The 20,781-nt window shown below is 39.3% G+C and overlaps 3 protein-coding genes across 8 annotated transcripts in view; 1 reads left to right on the top strand and 2 right to left on the bottom strand.

Moving 5' to 3' along the window:
* GPBP1L1 (GC-rich promoter binding protein 1 like 1) overlaps nucleotides 1-3,404 on the bottom strand; it is a 56,866-nt gene extending 53,462 nt beyond the window's left edge. Inside the window, exon 1 of one of the 2 annotated variants that reach the window (XM_060140174.1) lies at nucleotides 3,258-3,404. The gene's annotated coding sequence lies outside the window, so the exon portion shown is untranslated. Of the gene's footprint in view, nucleotides 1-2,629; nucleotides 2,787-3,257 lie in introns of those variants that run through there. The other variant, XM_060140173.1, reaches the window with a different exon arrangement.
* Nucleotides 3,405-3,671: 267 nt separating this feature from the next.
* TMEM69 (transmembrane protein 69) lies at nucleotides 3,672-8,295 on the top strand. The gene is made up of 3 exons (XM_060140172.1): nucleotides 3,672-4,494; nucleotides 5,968-6,107; nucleotides 7,254-8,295. Exons 2-3 carry the CDS (start codon nucleotides 6,054-6,056, stop codon nucleotides 7,965-7,967), a joined length of 768 nt encoding a protein of 255 aa, XP_059996155.1. The 5' UTR covers nucleotides 3,672-4,494; nucleotides 5,968-6,053; the 3' UTR covers nucleotides 7,968-8,295.
* Nucleotides 8,296-10,106: 1,811 nt separating this feature from the next.
* Nucleotides 10,107-20,781, bottom strand: part of IPP (intracisternal A particle-promoted polypeptide) — a 40,431-nt gene continuing 29,756 nt past the window's right edge. For all 5 annotated transcript variants that reach the window (XM_060140166.1, XM_060140168.1, XM_060140169.1 and 2 more), the window contains one exon: nucleotides 10,107-12,103. In XM_060140166.1, coding sequence (XP_059996149.1) covers nucleotides 11,879-12,103 — 225 coding nt within the window. In that variant the 3' untranslated portion in view covers nucleotides 10,107-11,878. The remainder of the gene's footprint in view (nucleotides 12,104-20,781) is intronic.

Raw genomic sequence — 20,781 nt, 5'->3', positions numbered from 1 at the left:
TCATCTCACTGAACTATTTTTCAAGTTTGATTATAGCCAGTTTTGAGCAGACTTCAGTGGGAAATAAAAATCAGAGCCTGATTTTGAAGTGACTTGGTCAGCTAGCTCTCAGCATAACCACATATCAAATTGCAGACAATGGCAACTATAGTCAGTTATGAAGTAGCATGTTTTCTATGTATCACCTAGATATCCCATCCCACCCATTATTTGAAAAACCATAAATACATACACCAAAATTTGCCTTTTCCATGAACTACTTTTTCAGTTGGGATATTTAAAAAACTGTTGTGTCTCACCTTTCCAATAGTCTTATTTTTATTTTCATGGTTAAAGGTAGCAACCATAATGGTTAAGCACAGTGACTTGGAAACAGATTGCTTAGGTTTAAATACAGGGTCTGTGACCTACTAGCTGGATGAATCTCTGAACTTATTTTCCTTAACTAAAAAATGGGGATAAAACAATATCTATCTGACGGAAATAAACAAGTTAATAAATATAAAGCACTTCGAGCAACTGTCAGCCTCTGGTACATTAGAGTTATTACTAAGTGCATATACACTGAATCATAAAACAAAGATATGCAATCTGCTGAAGTATGATTCAGAATTGTAGGTTTTATCTTTAAGCATTTAAAAATGAATTATAAGCAGAAATGTGTCCCAGATTTCTTGTCATTCCAAACTTATTAAAATGGTTGCATGTGCTCTCCTCAGCCAAGCTACTAAACAGCCACTGACGAGAAAACTGGTAAGATGGAATTCATTCAAAAGAAAAATGGCTTCCTAACACCCTACCACCACCACCAAATTTCAAGAGCTCTGATAAGATACTATTCAGAATCAACTGAAAGAATACTTATATCAATATGTACAAACTGTTTTGAGTATCCTGAAAAAAAATCAGAGTAAGGTCTCACCCAAGTTTACAGGTCCAGTAGTCAACAACAGCAAAACACAAAGCAACTGACTTGTAATTTCTATAAAGCACTTTTGTCCTGTAAAACCACCAAAATAATTTAAGAACAACAAATCCTAGGGGAGTTGACAAAAGTAAACTTTTGTATTGAAAGAATGTAGAAAGGTAAATTGAAACTGACTCCCTAGGGAAGGAAGATGACACTATTTTACTATTAATTCCAAACTTCTCATTCACAATTAGCATTTTATTATTTTATCTTTTAGACAGATTGAAACTCAAGCATCTTCCCAAATACTGAAGTTAACTGTTTTTGGTTTCCATTCTATGCCTTTTTGTTTTCCGTTAAACTTCTGGATCTAAAGGTTTAAAAAAAAAAAAGTCAGCAAACAAAAAGACAGCCTTTTGTTTGAAAGGGTACAACAATCAGACACTCCAAATCTAAAATGTTTTCACTTGTTGTCTTACACTTTTCTAATAAATGTCCCAAACTTAACAGCACTCTGATTCTCTTTCAAGCATTACACATAAAAGACCTTAGAAAAGGCCAGCAATGACCAAACTATAAATCTGAGTGTACTGAAGACTACCAATCACTTTACTTTTGGAAGGGATTTACAAAGAATGTGACTTCTATTACTAAACTAAAACATGAGCCACCATAAACTTTGTTTATTCCAAATAAGCTATATATATCAAAGTTAAGAGCAAGTATTTCAACAAATATGGCAAACCAATCTCAAAGCACGAACTTGGCTGATAAAATTAACACCACAGCACAATTTCAAAACTATAAGCAACTACCAAAAAAAAACCACCCAAACCGCACCCACTCTTATGTAAACTTTCGGAGTAAGCAAACTACTTTAGCCTCACCTTTGTTTTCACCTAGCGAAGACTCTTCAACATAAGACACAAACTGCAAAAAGATGAAAGATCCAGCTGTTGTCCCCGTAGGAAAAACAACTAAGAATTTAAGACATGTTAACGTATTTAAGTTACCAAGCTCAGGGCACTTCCCCAAGCTACAGCCATTTTAGATTCAGCCTTTCTTTTGAATTTCACGGGGGTGGGGAGAGGTAGATGTAAAACAGAAAAAAATCCTCACTAAAACACTTCAAGATCGACCAGCCTTTTTTGTTTCCAGGGAGGGAGGGGTCAGTAGGTGCTGGATAGACAATCTAAATCAACGAAAACACCTCGCTACCAGGGGGAACCGGAACGCTGGGAACAGGCGTGGGGGGTTAAAGCTCTTCTTTTCCCCTCAGATACCCCACATTTGACTTACACGCTTTTTTCCCTTAGACTTTCCATCATTGGAAAACAAAAGCCCTTGGCTCTAATTCAAGAAGGAGAAAAAAACCCGTAAACCAAGCTATTCAACCACCAACAAGCCGGAACGCCTGGAGAGGAGCCAGAGAGCCGCAGGTGAGCGTTCCGACCCGAAGACCAAAGTTGAACTAGGAGCGCTCCGGCAGAGTCGCGGCGACGCTCATGTGCAAAGCTCCACGCGCGGGGGAAGGTGCCCCGTCCGAACCACACGACCCGTGAGCTCTGCTCCCGGTCCCCGGCCCAACCTACACCCAACCACCTGTGTGAGAGCCTTCTTCAACTTGTTTCAACAGCCGGCCCGTCAGGCACCGGGCGGAGCCCTGCGCCGGACCACTCAAGATCCCCTACCGCCCCGTCGTCCGGAACTCCCACTCACCGGGCAGCGGCAGGGCTACAGCTAGGGACCAGTCGCGGCGTCTGAGGGTGCGTCCCCAGCTTCCTGATCCGGCAGAGGTGTAGAGCCCACAACCATAACAAAGCTCTTTCCAAAATGGCTGCCCGGCCCACACGGCCCAGGAGGGGCAGAGCGGGTGGAGGGGGAGGAGCGACGACCAGTCCGGCCCTCCCCTAATCTGACCCCGCCTCACACACGCCCACCCTCTCGCACCGCCCACAAGGGCGCACGCGCACGCGCGTGAGCCCGGTTCTGGTGACCCGCCCGACGCCCCAAGCTGCCAACGTTTAGCCGCGAGAACGGCGGTTATTCCCTGCCCTGCCCCCAGCTCCCTCCACTGCGGCTCGAGGCGGCGCATGGTCAACCCCCGCCCCTCTGCAGAGTTGAACACGCTGCCTTTCCTCGCACCGCCTCAGAGGCGGAGACCAGCTGGGTTTGGTACTCCCCTTCACATCCCCTCTCCCGACACTAGGGCCTGGGCGCGTGTGAATGAGTGGGTGGGTGGGTGTGTGTGTACCCGTTTTTCCCCGCCCCTTCATTCTGCACCCTCCCACACCCCACCTCTTGGCAAGCACGCATCTCCAAACTACCTCTACAAGTACTAACAAACCGGTTTCGTAGACTCGTGTGTTTTCCGACCCCTTCCCACCTTCGGCTCCTTCCTTCCTTCACGTGCACGCGCCGTTAAGACTCCAGCCCCCTACGGGCCGCACGGCCGGGATCTGGAGGCCTGCGCGGCTGTTCCCGACGCGCTACCCGCTGGGAGTGGTAGTTCCGCCCGACCGCTGGCGACACGCCCCTGCCCCAGCGCTGGGCGGATTTCTGGCCGGAGCCTGCTCCTGTGCCAGGGCGGATAAGCTGTTTCTCCGGCCCAAAGTCTCATTGGGTATCGCACAACGGGAAGGGGTGGCGCTGCCATGGCAGAGAAGGAAACAAAAGTGAAAGCCTGTCACGACTAGAAGGTGTTACTACTAGGAAGAATTCTCTGAGCCCATTCTGCACGGGAGGCTAAGCCATATGACGGTCGGCAACCAGGAAGCTAGACTACATAGAATCCTGAGGAATGGAGGAACTGGCTAGCGTTTCTGTTGTTTTCAGATAAACGCGCAAATTGCCTGATGGTGTTTCCTTTGATAGACTGTGAAATGGAGTCCCAGAGAAGGGAAGGGACTTGCTCAAGGTCACAAAGCCCACAAACAAAGCGGAGGGTGACAGAAGGAATCTAACTTCCGGGTCACCCTAAAGGCTCTTACCCTCACACCCTTCATGGAAATGAAAGTCCTGCCCCTTGTGCTGTTTATTTCTTAACGAAGTTTCTAGTTACCAGCAGAGAAAATGAAGTGAAAACAGTTTTTTGTTTTTTCTTAAATAGTATTAGTTCAGGACCTTAATGAGGCGTGAGATACGCCCCGTCGCTCCTAGAAACCCTGTTGTTATGCAAAGTAAAAAATGAGTTCCTGAGACGGCAAGCAATTTGGCCAAGTCATACTTGGCCTAGACTCCAAATCTCTCCTACCTTCCTCCACCACCATCACTCTGAGATGGTTTCAGTAGCTGCACTCTACCTTCCCGAACTCTGCGAGGCAGATTCTGCTGGCTGGGAAACCGGGAATACAAAGGCAAGGACCGTTCAGATACCCTACAGACTTCAAAAGCTGGCTTCCACTAGAACTAAGATTTTCCCCTGTAGGAACTAGTTAGCACTGGTCAAGTCTGCACCCGGACTCATTTTTTTCGGCTCTCAGGAAGTGGGGAGGGCTATCTAACCCCACTTGCCGGAACTGCTTTCCGCAGTACCAAGCTGTTCTTGCAATTCAGCTTTCAGCCTCCCCGCGCGACGCTGGCAGGTGAGTAGTAGGGCTGTTGTCACATGTGCAGGTTGGGAAAGGGGGGCACCAAGGCTTCGGAGTAAACTGAGGCCGCGGGTACTATTGGGCAAAGTTTCCCGGGGATCTTTGCGTCCCCTTTTCTCTGATGTCTGCTCTAAGGCTTGCAGTTTGCAACTCTTATTTGGCGCAGTGGAAATATTGAGCGTTCTCACCCAAATTGAGCGGATTAACCCTTGGGTCTTTGTCCTTAACCCCCTCACCAGTTGCCGTCCCCGGCCTTTAGGCTGTCACTTTTCTCTTTAATACTCTTGAGCTGGAAAGCACATGTCACAGTGCCTAGGGAGTTTGGAAGGTTGAGGGAGCGTTGAGCTTTTTGAAATCCCTTACGAAGGTGATTTTGAACAAAGGTGAGTGTGTGGGCCCTGCAGGTATGTGTGTCTGGGAGTCAGTAGGTGGATGTGGGTGTCATCTAACATCTATTCAGAGACCCGGGATAACTTAACTCCCTACTTGCTTCCTTATACATATATACAGAATGAAGACATTGACGGGCTGGTGTACAGGATTTCTTGAACCAGCCCTAAGATCTGTAATCAAGAAATTAGTTCACTACGTTTTTAAATTAAGCAGCAACTGTGGGTTTTAGATTTTTAGACACCTTATTCTTTTGGTTAAGAATGGGACTTATGTAAATATGACAGATCTGGATTAATAATATTCTCTCTCACTCAGCCACTTACTGGTTGCTTACATTGTGTAAGGTGGGAATAATAGCTAGTATTTTTTGAGTGCCTACTTTGTGTTAGGGACAGTTCTCAGCTTTTTACATGTATTAACTTACTTAATTTTTACAACGACCCTATGTAGTTATCATAAGCCTTATAGGTGAGTGAACTGCACCATAGCCAGGTTAAATAATTTGTCCAAAGTCACATAGCTAATACGTGGTGGAGCCAGGATTCCAACCCAGATTGTTTGACTCCAAAGTCTGCACTCTAACTTAACAGGCTATTACTGCCTTTCAACACCAAGTTGATGAGGTTATTCAATAGTTACAGTAATTACATAGTTACAGTGCCTGATTCACAGCTAATTGTATTGATTGCTACTATCATTACTTTAAGCTAAGTCCCAAAATAGATAACTAATAGACCAGACAAGCTATGACTTTCAGTGTTAAAGATAAGAAAGCTGGCACTTCAAGGAAGCAATTTACCCAAGGTCACACAGCTGGGAAATGATGGAGGCATTCGTAAAAATTCAGATCTGTTGTCTCTGTGCATTACTCTTTCTGTTACACCAAACAGCAAAAGCTAAAAGAATGGTTCAGAGAAGAAAAGGATCTATTTACTTAATGTTACTGATATTTTGAAAACATTAATTATTGTTTTCAAAGGAACTGTTATATGGAAGAAATTATCCCGAATTACTACTTTTTAAAACTTATGTATAAAGTGAAGAAAATTAAATGACATCTTGTTTTGTACACAGCAACATGCTTCTGATTCAGATGTTCCACTGAGCTATAAAAATACGTTAATCAGAACTGTGTGGCATCTTCCTAAGCAAGACTTTCAATGGGGCCCACTGTGGTTCACTTCATCCAGAAGTTTTCTCGAGCATCTTCAAAGGTTGGTTTATTCAGCAAATATTTGAGCATTACTTTCCAGGCATTGCTTGGCTAGGCAATAGTGAAAAAGAAGACAAAAATCCTTACCCTCTTATATTCTGGTTGATCGGGGGAAGAGTAAAATATAAATAAGTGACATCTAATATGTCAAGTGGTAAGTGCTGTGGAGAACTATAGAGCAGGGAAGGGGAATAGGGACAGTAGACTTAAGGATTGCATTTATAAATAGGGTGGTCAGAAGTGAGGCAATGAGCCATGCAGGTACCTCAGGGAAGAACATTCTAGACAAAAAGGAAAAAAAAAGCCTCAAGATGGAATCATTCCTAGCATTTTGAGTAACCACCAAGATTCTTAAATCTTTAATCCAACATTTTTTGAGTTAATGTTGATCTGCTTAACTGTTGAAGTATGGAATCTACTCACTAAAGCACAGAATCAGCAAGAGAGGTTATTGCTTTGGCCATGTACCATGAAAGGCACTGGGGATTTTTTTTTTTAAGGCAAAGAAAAATATATGGTCCTGGCTCTCAAGTCTACTGAGACAGACAAGTAAACACATGATTTTAATTCACTGTGAGAATTACGATGGAAGTGTGTATATGGTACTTATAGGAGGATTACATCAGATTGGAGAAAGCTTCAAGCCGAATTTTTAAAGATAAGTTCCCTAGATAGAAAAATGGTAATCTAGAATTCTAGGCAGACATATGTAGAAAGGCATGAAGCTATGAAAATTATGCAGTGTCTAAAGCTTAATTTTCTCTACATAAAATAGCATTTCCACAGTAATTAGTGCTGCTTCTTTTGCAATTTATAAATAGAAGAGGCAGTTTAGAATGCCAAAAACTGAAGACCTAGTCTTTAGCTGTTCCTCCTTCAGATATTTCTTTCATGGGATAAGTTTAGTGGTAGGCCAAAATATATCACTGGTTTCTATTCAGTAGTTTCTTTTGCATGTTGTATAGCTGTTTAATAGTCTTTGCCAGCAATAATAACATCATCCTGTAGTCCAACCTTTCTTTAAGTTCGATGTGCTAACAGAAAGCAGGCGGTTTGTTTTTATATTGTCTCAGATTGGGACTAAAACATTTGATGATTTCCTTTTTTTAAATCTGTTTTTTGTCTTCTCGTTCTGTTTTCCCTATAGATGCTGAAGTACCCTTCCACAATCAGACTAGGAGTCAGAAGGAGAATAGAAACATTTTCTCTCAAAACAGGCCTCCAGCAGAACTTTTCCCCTTTGTTTCCAAGGCCTTGGCTTGTCTCATCATTTCCAGTGTGTATGAGCAAGACACAATATTATCACACTTCCCCATGCAGCTTTAAGAAGAAGCAAGAGCAAGCAGTACTTCCAGCCAGGCCACCACAAACCATCAGTTACCTGCCTGACAGCCCAAAGCCAGCATTATACATAACTCTGGCAGGACTAATCCCCTTCATTGCTCCACCACTGGTCATGGTGATGACAAAGACTTATATTCCCATATTAGCTTTTACTCAGATGGCTTATGGAGCCAGTTTCCTATCTTTCTTGGGAGGGATCAGATGGGGTTTTACTCTGCCACAAGGTAGTCCAGCCAAACCAGACTTCCTCAATTTAGCTAATAGTACAGCTCCTGTTGTGTTTTCATGGCTTGCGTTCTTTATTTCTGAAAGACTCAGTGAAGCTATAGTCACAGTAATAATAGGTTTGGGGATAGCATTACACACTGAACTTTTTCTCTTGCCACATTATCCCAATTGGTTCAAAGCCCTGAGGATAGTAGTCACTTTAGTGGCCTTTATTTCATTTGTAATCACTTTACTAGTTAAAGGTTTTTATCCAGAGAAGGGACCCAAGAGACTTAGGCAAGTAGAATAAATATAAAACTACTCTGTAGATGACGTTAGCATGTTGGCTAGGAGCCTTGTAAGGTTGTGTTTTGGCATCACCTTTTTCTACCTCTCCAGTTTAGCTCTTTTTTCCCACCAGTGGTGATTTATTCTTCCCAAATTATTCTTCATTTCTAGAAATCTTTATTTTATAAGGAATCACTGAGAAACAGCTTGAAAACCCTTAACAAGTCCTTTTCATGTTATATTAGGTTATAGTTCTCATTCAGTCTTTTTATGAACTTTATAGTCATCCACTTAAAAATTTCAATGTTTTGATTGTTCTGAAAAATGTAAATTAAAAGATGAAAAACCTTTGTGCTAGAGCTTTAGGATCATTGAAAACACACACACACACACACACACACACACACACACACACACACTCACTCACTCACTCACTCACTCACTCACTCACTCACTCAACAGGAAAACTTGGTATCCATGAGTGTCTGAAAACAATAGGTGGCTCCAGTGTGGAGTTTTCATTGCAGTTGCCCCTGGGAATTGCATTTCCAAGCTCTTTTTACCTGGCACAACCTAGTTATTTGAACTGAAAGGATCTGTGGCTCTGAAGTCAGTAGGGAGCAGTGTCACGAGGGAAAAACTATGTTCAAAGAAAAGCTAGACACATTTTCCAGGTTTTACCAGGATATTTGGCAGAGTATAGATGCAACATCTCCAAACATAACACCAGCTGGTCAAAAATAGTTAAATAGTTAAAAGAATAAAGGCTCTAGGATATACAAACTAGGAAAAGTCAAGCTGGAGACATCTTAATGTTCTATCTAGTTTTGCATGTCAACTCACACAAAAGCTTTTTTAAAACAGTAAAAGCAACACCTTGAATTCTAACTTTAAAACTTAGTCTTTTGAGATGCTTAGTCTCATAAAAAAGAAGAAACATTTTCAATGTTATAAGGATTTAAATCAGGAAATGGTATCATCTGGTATACGTTACCTTTGTATAAGTATTCGAATATTAGGTAACTTAAATTTCGTAAGTAAATTATATACATATAATTTTCACTTTAATGGTTCTTGCTGTGGAAAGATCATAATCTAGAGTGGTAACTTGTTTACTTTGTTACACAGCTGTTACAAGATTTTTTTATGAATTGTGTGTTCAAGTCCTAATCCACAGCATCTCAGAATGTGACCTTACTTGCAGACAGGGTCTTTACAGAGTTATTAATAAGGTTAAAGTGAGGTTATAAGGGTAGGTTGTAATGTAATATTACTGGTGTTCTTATAATGGAAAATGTAGAGATAAACACATATACAGAGAGAATACCATGTGAACATGAAGATCTACATGCCAAGGAGAGAAGCCTTGAACAGATCCCTCCTTCTTAGCCCTCAGAAGGAACCAACTCCACCAACACCTTGACTTCAGGCCTCCAAAACCGTGAGACGATAAATTCTGTTGTTTCAATTATGTTGTTTCAATTATATATTAACAAATATAACACTATAGAGCTAGAGCTTGTTCTGATCATTAAGAAGCTTACCAGTTAAAAGCCTGTGGCTGAAATCACCACACGATCCTTCTTTATTAATGTAGAGAAAAGTTTACTACAGCTTGATACTGAAGGAAAGAAAGCTCATACTCTTCAGAAGATCCTTCTCAGAGCCTACTCAGATTGTTTCAGTGAGGAAAATTACTTCTTTGCTTCTCTTAAATTGCATGAGGACTGCACAAACTTAAAACTTTTCTCTGATCTCAATCTTTCAGAATACGGCCAAGTCATATTTTTAGGCTAACTGCCCACTTTTTTTTTTTTTTTGCCCGCGCCACAAAGCATGCAGGATCTTAGTTCCCCGACCAGGGATTGAACCCGTTCCCCCTGCAGTGGAAGCTCTGAGTCCTAACCACTGGACCACCAGGGAATTCTCTACAGTGTGCAATTTTTAAGTACATTGGACAGGATATTTAGAAGTATATTGAATTGTTAAATATTTTGGAGGAAGATCACGTTAACAGTTGCTCAGAAAACAGAATTAAATGTAAAACTAAATGTGCAAGTCCTTAAAGTTGAAACACTAAAAATCATGGGCAGTCCTACTACACTTTGATAATCCAGGAATGCTGCTAATAAGCTAAATTAATTAGTAATACAAGAAAAAGCAAAGAAATCAAGATACTTTATTAGTACATTCTTTTTAAAACAATCTGTCATTACCTAGGAAATAATCATATTTATAATTACTTATTTTCAGGCATTGTCTGGACCTATTAGGCCCAAACACTGATTGTGTTGACTACATTTCTGCCACAGCAGTACAAAATGCCTCCCTTCATAGTGCCATTTTAGGTTGGCATCAGGCAATAATGAAAATTAAATGATAGGAAAATTTGTAAATCTCTTGAACCAGAATGCAGATTCTCTTTAACTAGAAATATTAAAGGCACATGAGTTACAACTCAAATAGTTTACAAATTATCTTGATACTTCATTCCTTGACATTTTACAGATCCCAGCCAGGCATCTGTGACCCTTCAGACTTTCAGGGTACCCCAAAGAATGGGATACAGAGCTTTCTGTCTGCACTACGTAAGCTTTTCTTAATATATGCATATGGTTAAGTTATGAAGGAAAGTATCTTTGTGAGTCTATCCAAATATTTTGGATATGAGTGCTGCCTGAGTCTTTAATGCTTACCAAAGGTTTTCTATCTAAATAAGCCACTGATGCCTATAATATACTGGAGGATTGTACAGAAAAGGGGAAATCAGGGATATACAAATCAAATCCTGGAACAGCCAGGTAAACCTAAATGTATAAGACCTTTAATATATATGGCTCCAACTGACTAGTAGAAATAATTTAAAAGTGATGATCATGTACACAAAGAATCTTCGTCTCAGAAATGGACAGAAAACAATTCTTTAGACTGCTTCTCAGGGAAAATGAGAAGTTTTGAGAAGCAGTTTTGGGTCAGAGGCCTTTCAGCGTACACTTATGAGTTAGTATCTGTAAAAAGTTTTACAGGTACCTACAATTCCATCTTCTCCAAGCCAGGCAGCAGCTTTGTACTAAACTCATATTTAGGCTTGCCCAAGTGTGAGTATGCTTTACCAAGCTTGATAATCTAATAAATTCCCTCTTCCCAAAGCTAAACGTATTTTTGGTAACTATTTAGAAAAAGGTGCATTCAACCTGCTGGGCTCTATCACCCATTACATCATCCTATTGCAATAAAGGACTGTCACTAAGAACCTCCTATTAATTCCTCATCTGCATTCCAGCATCAAGACAAAACCATAAGTGAGCAAAAGCTTTTTTATGCTGTTATCAACAGGTGAAAACTTATATATATAAATAGCTATATATTTCCCACATGTCCCTCCCAGTTTTCCTGCTGTTAATAAAAAGTTTTGGACTAGTGAAAACTCCTGGAATAAAATAAAAGTAGGAAGTTGCTTCATTGGCTTTTCTTTGTAGGGTAAACTATGACCATGGAAAATTGCACTCTGGATTGAATCATGAATGTATAGATATCTTTAAACTGTCTCATTGATATTCTTAAATGACACAATGGTCATGTTACAGCTTAACTGCACTGGAGAAGCAGCTAAAGGGACTATTTGCCAAGAAGCTTCTAGCAAATCATTTTTACAAATAGGACTCTACTCCTAATTGGACAATTCTAGAGCATAAACAGCATATGTACTGGTAAGCTTGGCAAATTTGTGTGAACTCTTTATTGATTTAGGATATATTCCATATCGCTTCTCACTCAAATTCTTTAAAAAAATCATTTTTTACTCATTTATCTACCAAATTCACAGAAAACTCAACAGATGAAAGGGTCCTATCACCAAACACAAGTGTGATTTGCAAAAGGTGAGATCCCGTATTTTCAAAATGTTGCCTGTGCTCTCTTACGCTTACTATTTCATAGTACAGCAACACCTCCTTCACAACGACTGGTGATCATGTTACCAATTTCTGTCCATGTATCTGAATGAGGGTTATAAACTTCAACTGAGTCCAAGGTACCTGGGGCCAAGAAATCGTGACTGGAAGATCGACCTCCAGAAACATACAGAAGCCCGTTGACTGCCACAGCACACATGCCTGCTCTAGGCACTTTCATTGAAGCAACTTCAACCCACTTTTCCTGGATAAGGGAAAAAAAGAAGTTAGCAGTGCCATAACATGGTAACAGGGAAAAGTGCTGAGAAATTAGGTACTCTGGTTCTTTTTTAAAATTTTTATTCTTTTAATATTTATTTTTATTTATTTATTTATTTAGGCTGTGCTGGGTCTTAATTTCGGCATGCGGGGATCTTTGTTGCAGCACTTGAGATCTTTTAGTTGCGGCATGCGAACTCTTAGTTGCGGCATGCATGTGGGGTCTAGTTCCCTGACCAGGGATGGAACCTGGGCCCCCTGCATTGGGAGTACTGAGTCTTACCCACTGGACCACCACGGAAGTCCCTCTGGTTCTTTTTACATGTTTAAATTTCAAACTCACAATCCAGTCATATAAGTATATAGAACATTTTAAATTGAAGTTTAAAATAGTGAATTTAGAGGAAAGTAATGAAAAATATATCTGTGATTAATTATAAGTTATGGTCACCAAGAGATAATCTAGAAATTTACCAGGGAAGTCTGGAAGGACTTTTTAAAATCTTTAATATAATAGGTCTTATAAATCTCCAAGAGAACAATACAGTAAACAACACTGGCCAAATTTATTCGAACATGGATTCCTTTTTTCAAGGACCATCTGGTGCAGTTAGTAATTTGCAAAACATATTTTCAGAAAGGTAGTACAGATCAGGGATTGGAAACTAGGGCCTATTTTTGTAAGCCTACAAACTAAGAATGATCTTTCCATATTAAAAGGTTATTTAAGGGACTTCCCTGGTGGTCCAGTGGCTAAGACTCCATGCTCCCAATGCAGGGGGCCCGGGTTTGATCCCTGGTCAGGGAACTAGATCCTGCATGCCGCAACTAAGAGTTCACATGCTGCAAGTAAAATCCCGTGTGCCACAACTAAAGAACCTGCATGCCGCAACTAAAGATCCCGCATGCTGCAACTAAAGATCTTGCATGTAGCAACGAAGATCCCACATGCCGCAACTAAGACCCAACGCAGCCAAATAAATAAATAAATAAATATTTTAAAAAACGTTTATTTAAAAAAATATATATGGAAAAAGAAGAGATTGTATGTGGCCCCCAAGGCCTAAAATGTTTACTATCCGGCCTTTTAATAGAAAGTTTGCTAACTCCTGGTATACATTATTCACTGAAGAAATTTCAATAAGCTGCTATATCCAAAATGACTGTAAAGTCTTACTCCAGGGAATATGTCTATACCCAGAAAACAGGAAAGCTAATAAAGTTCCTGAGAAATAATCAAGAGAGAAAAGAAAAAGTTTCCAGATTAAAAAAAAAGAATCTGAAAATAAAGCATATGATGCACAAAGTTTATAAAGTCATAAAAGATGAAAAAAGATTATTCATCAGTGCTAGAGAGTGAACTTTTTGAGGAGAGCAACTTAATGAGCTTCACATCCCGGTACCCAGTATAGAACCAGCACATTATAGATGCTGATCTGAACTTAAATGAAATTCTGAAATACTAACACCAGGGACAATCCTTTGAAATTGAAGGACCATATTAAACTTGAAGGCTATTTGATTATATGAAGTTACAGAATACATCACAAAGTTTTCACAGCTGAAAAAATACTCATTTTAAAAGATAGATATATTCACAAAAATACCTATAGCTGGTTAAGGTAAATCAGGATGTTGGGTTTATGTTTATCATTAGGGAGAGCTAACCTTTGCTCCCCTACAAAAATGGCTCTGGACAAGAAGAGTAAGGGAATCATGGGGCTCATTCAGTAATGTTTATCTTTCATTTCTATCAGTGTATTAACTACAATTTGCTTTTTATTTTGAGTCCCCTCAAAATAAACTCTGTAAAACCAGAAACATATTTTACATTATCTTTAGGGTTTGAATCTATAATGTAGGACTTTAGTAGACAGTAAATAACAATAACATTTCAGATTTATGCATGAAAAACCAAGGTAACATTACTGATAAGCACTTAACTTTGAAATGAAAATCTATTCATTTTTAGCCATAGAGAAACATTAGCAAGAGAAAGCGCCCTCAGAAAGTTCACTTTCTCTATTCCCCACATATAATAGAGACCACTTAGAAAGTGAAAGGAACCTGAAATATCACCAAAGTTTGAAACTTGTCACACATGAGAATCAAAATTATGCTTTACAACAAAACAAAAATTCTACTTTTGCCATCTCTATTCAAGATTATACTGGAGGGTCTAGCGAGGGCAATTAGTAAAGAAAATGAAATAAAAGCCATCCAGATTGGAAAGGAAAAAATAAAATGATCTCTAATTATAGATGACATGATCTTGTACATAGAAAATCCTAAGGAATCCACAAAAACAGAGTACAAGTGCTGCAAGGTTTCAGGATATAAGATGAATATACAAAAATTGATCAAATTATTATACACTAGGAATGAAAAAAGCTGAACATGAAATTAAGAAAATTCAATTTACAATAGCATCAAACATAATAAAATATTTAGGAATAAGTTTAACCAACAAAATGCAAGATACCGAAAACTATAAAACACTGTTGAAACAAACTGAAGAAGACCTAAATAAATGGAAAGACATCCCATGTTCAAGATGAAAAGACCTAATATTGTTAAGATGGCAATACTCCCCAGATTGATCTCAGATTCAGTGTAATCCCTATCAATACCCTGCTGGCTTCTTGGTAGAAACTGACAAGCTGATCCTAAAATTCATATGGAATTCAAGGGACCCAGAACAGCCAAACCAACTTTTAAAAAGAAATTCCAAGTTGGAGGACTCACAATTTCTGATTTCAAACCACAGAGCTACAGTAACTAAGACAGTGTGGTAATGGCATAAGGATAAATATAGAGATAAATGAATAGAATTAAGAGTCCAGAAATAAACCCTCACATTTATGGTCAACTGATTTTCAACAAAGATACCAAGACAATCAAATGGAAAAGAGTCTTTTCAACAAATGGTGCTGGGACAACTGGTTACCACATGCAAAAGAATGAAGGTGGACCTCTTCCTCACACCATATACAAAAATTAACGAAAGACCTAAATATAACTGTAAAACTTTAAAAAAAGAGTAGGCATAAATCTTCATGATCTTGAATTAAGCAATGGTTTCTTAGTTATAACACCAAAGGCACAAGCAACAAGCGAAAAAAATAAATTGGACATTAAAATTAAAAACTTTTGTGCTTCTAAGAATACCATCAAGAAAATGAAGAAAACCATAGGATGGGAAAACAATTTTGCAAGTCATATATCTGACAAAGGACTTGCATCTAGAATATATAAAGAACTCATATCCAGTAATAAAAAGACAAATAATCCATTTTACAATGGACAAAATTAGAACAGATTTTTCTTCAAAGAAGGATAAATGACCAATAAGCACATAAAAGGTGCTCAACCTGGGCTTCCCTGGTAGCGCAGTGGTTGAGAGTCCGCCTGCCGATGCAGGGGACACGGGTTCGTGCCCCGGTCCGGGAAGATCCCACATGCCGTGGAGCGGCTGGGCCCGTGAGCCATGGCCGCTGAGCCTGCGCGTCCGGAGCCTGTGCTCCGCAGCGGGACAGGCCACAACAGTGAGAGGCCCGTGTACCGCAAAAAAAAAAAAAAGATGCTCAACCTAATTAACCATCAGGAAAGTACCAGTCAAAACCACAATGAGATACCAGTCCACACCTACTAGGTCAGCTATAATAAAAAAAGATAAATAATAAGCATTCAATGTAGAGAAATGAGAACCCTCATATACTGCTTGTGGTTATGTAAAATGGTATAGCCCCTTTAGAAAACAACCTGGCAGTGCCCCAAAAGGTTAAACATAGAGTTACCATATGACCTAGCAATTCCACTCCTAGGTATATTCCCAAGAGAAATGAAAACATTCAGTCCACAAAAAAAACATGTACACAAATGTCCATAGCAGCACTGTTCATAATAGCCAAAACACTGAAACAACTCAAGTGTTTGGTTTGTGAATTATATTTCAATAAAAAAAAAATAAAAATAAAAATCCTTTCTACTTATAAAGAGAAAAAAGTAAATTTAAAAATCTTTAGGTTTTGAACGTTTTAATAACCAAAACTAGTTTAAGAACCATAAAATTCAAATAACACTAATCCATATTTCATAAAATATGTTCCCTGAAACACTTTTCTCCCGCAAGATGTTTCACAAACAAAAGTAAGGGTTGTGTGGTCAATTAAATTTGAGAGACTTAGCATAAAGATTCATGAAGTATATTATTTAATAAATTGTGTAAAGAAGTCCTGTAAGAAACGTATTCAACTTTGTTTAATCCAACTTTCCCTAAGTATAATTGACCAGGGCAACTCATGTTACCAAATTCCTATTAACAATGCAAAAAAATAGTATTCCATGGCAATTAATTTGGAAAAAATTTGTCTAACCTATAAGTCTATGGCATAACACACCTTGTACTTCCATTATCCCAGCACTTAATAAACTGTAATGCAATTGTTTGTCTATTTATTTCTTTATATTCCCCACTAGAATGTAGGCTTCTTGAGAGCTGGGGCCTTATATATTTAGTTTGCCTTTGTTTCCCCAGGTCTGTAAGTATTTGTGAATGAATAAATGGACTAAAAAACAAATGCATGGCAGAACAGTGACTCAATGAAGATACAACCTACTTTCTCTTCTTTTCCTAGCATAATTGCATGAGGGCATGAGAGAATAATGGGGCGCTCATATGGGCAATGATAAGATGGGTAATATGCAGAGGTGGCAGGTGGAGAAGACAGCTAGTATGGTAGGTAGATTTGTTTCATTGAACAAATAAGTAAATAGAGAATACCAGGAGCCAAGTTTTTAACTGATAGAGAAGGTATTTACAAACATGGGAATGGCGAAGGCCTGAAAGAATCTGAGGTATACTGGAATTGGTGCTATCATTGTGAACTCATGGTTTTATAACATATATGCACAGATATAGAAATACTTATAAATGAATATGTGTGTGAATACATATATACACATAAATACATTTGCTGTTTACTGTTTATGTTTAGCTGTTTACTGAAAATACCTAGAATCAGCAATACCCCAGTAGCAATGAGTACTCCGAGTGCCTAATCTTGGTTTCTAAATACTGTCCTTCACTAAGAGGAACTAATGCTTCTTGGAGAAATGACTGATTCCAGGGCCAGATCAGAGAAGTATAAGCTTTCTTGTACTTGAAATATTTTATTATGCCAGATAGTAAAGAAATGCTCAGTGAATGATGGAATCATGTTAAAAGGACGGAAACAGAATGGATTTCTACTTTCAGTCATGATAGAGTAATTGTTACCAAACTTGCCCTCCTACCATAAAGACCTAGAAAACTCAACAAACTATATGAAATAAAGTCCTCAGACAATGGACAACAGGCAATGAAAAACTGTGATTCAGAAAAAGAAACAAACAATGTGAGCTCCATGGTTGTCCAGGCTTTCTGCCTGGAGGGCTTTGTGAATAGCAGTACAGGGAAGGGAATCCCAAGCAGAGTATGACAGTCAGCTGATCCAGGAGACAGAAATCAGAGTTTAGAGAGGATTATGCAGTTGAGACATCCAAGGAAGAGTGCTAGAGGACAGAGGTTCCCCTCAGTCTGGCTGAATACCCCTAAACTATGCATGCATAAAATGAGACTCTATGAAAGAAATAAAAATAATAAAAAATAAAAACAACAAAGAGAAAGTTAAAAAAAATTTTTTTAAGTGGAAAAAAAAGAAAAAATAATGAGCCCCTATGAGAACAGTCAAGAAACAACTAATAGGAGGATGTGACATAGTTAGACATATATTTGGTCTCTGACCCCAGTTCTTGACACAGAGCTCCTAAATCCCTTGGAATTTCCTGGGTGATAGGAATGTCTCCTCCTTAATAAGGCAACTCTTGGCAGGATCCTGTATAACCTCAGGATGGGAGCCTTTTACCAGAAAGATCAAGCCCAGATTAGAAGCTTGGAATGTTCAGTCCATACCCTATCATCCAGGGAGGAGAGAGGGGCTGGAGGTTGAAATAATAATTGATCATGCCTATGTGATGAAGCCTCCATAAAAATCCCTAAACTATGGGGTTTGGAGAACTTCTGGTTTGATGACCACATCCACATGCCAGGAAAGTGATACCGCAAACTTCACTGGGGCAGAAACCTGTAATCAAGACACTTCTGGATCTTGCTGTATGTACCTCTTCATCTGGCTATTCATTTGTATCCTTTATAATAATATAGAATATAAAAATGATATATTCTATTCTATTCTATATTATATTCTATTATTCTATATTTATAATAATATATAATATCCTTTATACTAAACTGGTAATAGTTAAGTAAAGTGTTTCCCTGAGTTCTGTGAGCCATTATGGTGAATTATTGAACCTGAGGAAGGGATCACGGGAACCCTTAATTTGTAAACAAGTCAGTGGTTAACCTGAGGACTGGCGTCTAAAGTGAGGGGCAGTCTTGTGGGACTGAGCCCTTAACCTGTGGGATAGCTAGTGTCAGAACTGAACTGACTTGTAGGACACCCAGTTGGTGGTGTCCACAGAGAACTGGAGAAGAGCTTGGTGTGGAAAACCCACACATTTGGTGTCAAAATATTGTGAGCAAAGAAACAGTTTTCCTTTAGAGGAGTTGTAAGCTTAAGAATTCTCAGAACTCACACAAGACTGGATGATATTCTAGTTGTTTTTTTATATCTTTATTGGAGTATAATTGCTTTACAATGTTGTGTTATTTTCTGCTGTACAACAAAGTGAATCAGCCATATATATACATATATCTCCATATCCCCTCCCTCTTGCGCCTCCCTCCCACCCTCTCTATCCCAACCCTCTAGGTCATCACAAAGCATAGAGCTGATCTCCCTGTGCTATGCCGCAGCTTCCTACCAGCCATCCATTTTACATTTGGTAGTGTATATATGTTAATGCTACTCTCTCACTTTGTCCCCGCTTCCCCTTCGCCCCCAGGGTCCTCAAGTCCATTCTCTACGTCTGCGTCTTTATGATATTCTAGTTTTGACAAGCCAAAATGAAGAGACCTTGTTGAACAGCTAGGGCATACAGTAGAGAGTCAAGAAGGGCCATACTTCAGTGGTAGGGCTAAACTATACCTAAAAGACCTAGATCTTCTAGACCTTCCCTACAATGCTTAAAAACAAGTCTCAAATAAATCAATCTTATTTGCAAATAATTTAACTGCCTATCAAAACTAAACTCAACACTTCTTATAGGAAGAAGACAAAATCCAAATACTCAACAACATAACATTCACAATGTCCAACATCCAATCAGTTACTAGAAATGTGGAAAAGCAAAACCACTCTGACTTAAACCAGGAAGAAAAATTTCAACAGATACAGATCCAAAAATGACAAGATAATAGAATTAGCAGACAAGAACTTTAAAACAGACATCATAAATATATTCAAGGATCTAAAAGAAAACATGAAAATGATGAGGAGAGAAATGGAAGACATTTAGAAAGCAACAACCAAAAAGATCTTCTAGAGCTAGAAAATATAATACCTGAAAAGAAAATTTTCCTAAATGGAATTAGACACTGCAAATTAAAAGTTTAGACATTGATTAATGAACTTGAAGACACAGTAAGAGAAACTATCCAAAGTGAAGCACAGGGAACAAAGTTTCAGTTATGCAGGATGAGTAAGTTCTAGCAATCTAACGTACAGCATGGTGACTATAGTTAAGAATACTATATTGTTTTTTTGTGTTTTTTTTTGCGGTACGCGGGCCTCTCACTGTTGTGGTCTCTCCTGTTGTGGAGTACAGGCTCCGGACACGCAGGCTCAGCGGCCATGGCTCATGGGCCTAGCCGCTCCGTGGCATGTGGGATCTTCCCGGACCAGGGCACAAACCCGTGTCCCCTGCATCGGCAGGTGGACACTCAACCACTGCGCCACCAGGGAAGCCCCTACACTGTATACTTGAAATTTACTAAGAAGGCTGACCTTAAGTGCTCTCACCACTCACATAAAAAAAGGAAAAGGGAGCTATGTGAGTTGATGGGTATGTTAATTAGCTTGATTGTGATAATCATTTCACAATGTATACATAGAGCAAAACATCACACTGTACACCTTAAAATTATACAATTTTTTTTGGTCAATTATACCTCAGTAAAGCTGTAAAACAAAACCAACAAAAACAAACTGAAGTACAGAGAGAAAAAGGATGGGAAGAAATTAACAGAGCCTCAGTGACCTATGGGGCAATATCAAGTGGCCTTACATGCATGTTACTTAAGTCCCAGAAAGACAGCAGGAGAATATTTGAAGGAATAAGGCTGAAAACATTCCAATCTGATGGAAGCTATAATTCCACAGATTCAAGAAGTTCAATGAATTCCAAGCAGGTTAAACACCAAAATCCAACAAGACATACCATATTCAAATTACTGGAAGCCCATGATAAAGAGAAAAATCTTAAAAACGGTCAAAGAGGGACTTCCCTGATGGCCCAGTGGTTAAGAATCCATCTTGCAATGCCGGGGACGCCAGTTCGATCCCTGTGGAACTAAGAGCCCACATGCCACGGGGCAACAAAGCCCGCACATAGCAACTACTGAGCCCAGGCACCACAACTAGACAGAAGCCTGCGCACTACAATGAAAAGCCCACATGCCACAACTAAGACCCGATGCAGCCAAAAAATAAATAATTTTTT

Source organism: Lagenorhynchus albirostris, chromosome 2, assembly GCF_949774975.1.
Source record: "Lagenorhynchus albirostris chromosome 2, mLagAlb1.1, whole genome shotgun sequence".
Classification (NCBI taxonomy): Eukaryota; Metazoa; Chordata; class Mammalia; order Artiodactyla; family Delphinidae; genus Lagenorhynchus; species Lagenorhynchus albirostris.
This window is presented reverse-complemented; position numbering and strand designations above follow the sequence as displayed.

Bases quoted from the DNA above. Each gene is read 5' to 3' on its own strand.
- TMEM69 (XM_060140172.1), top strand. From the start codon at position 6,054: ATGGGGCCCACTGTGGTTCACTTCATCCAGAAGTTTTCTCGAGCATCT. The intron at 6,108-7,253 runs GTTGGTTTATTC...TTTTCCCTATAG, and splicing joins TTTCTCGAGCATCTTCAAAG to ATGCTGAAGTACCCTTCCAC.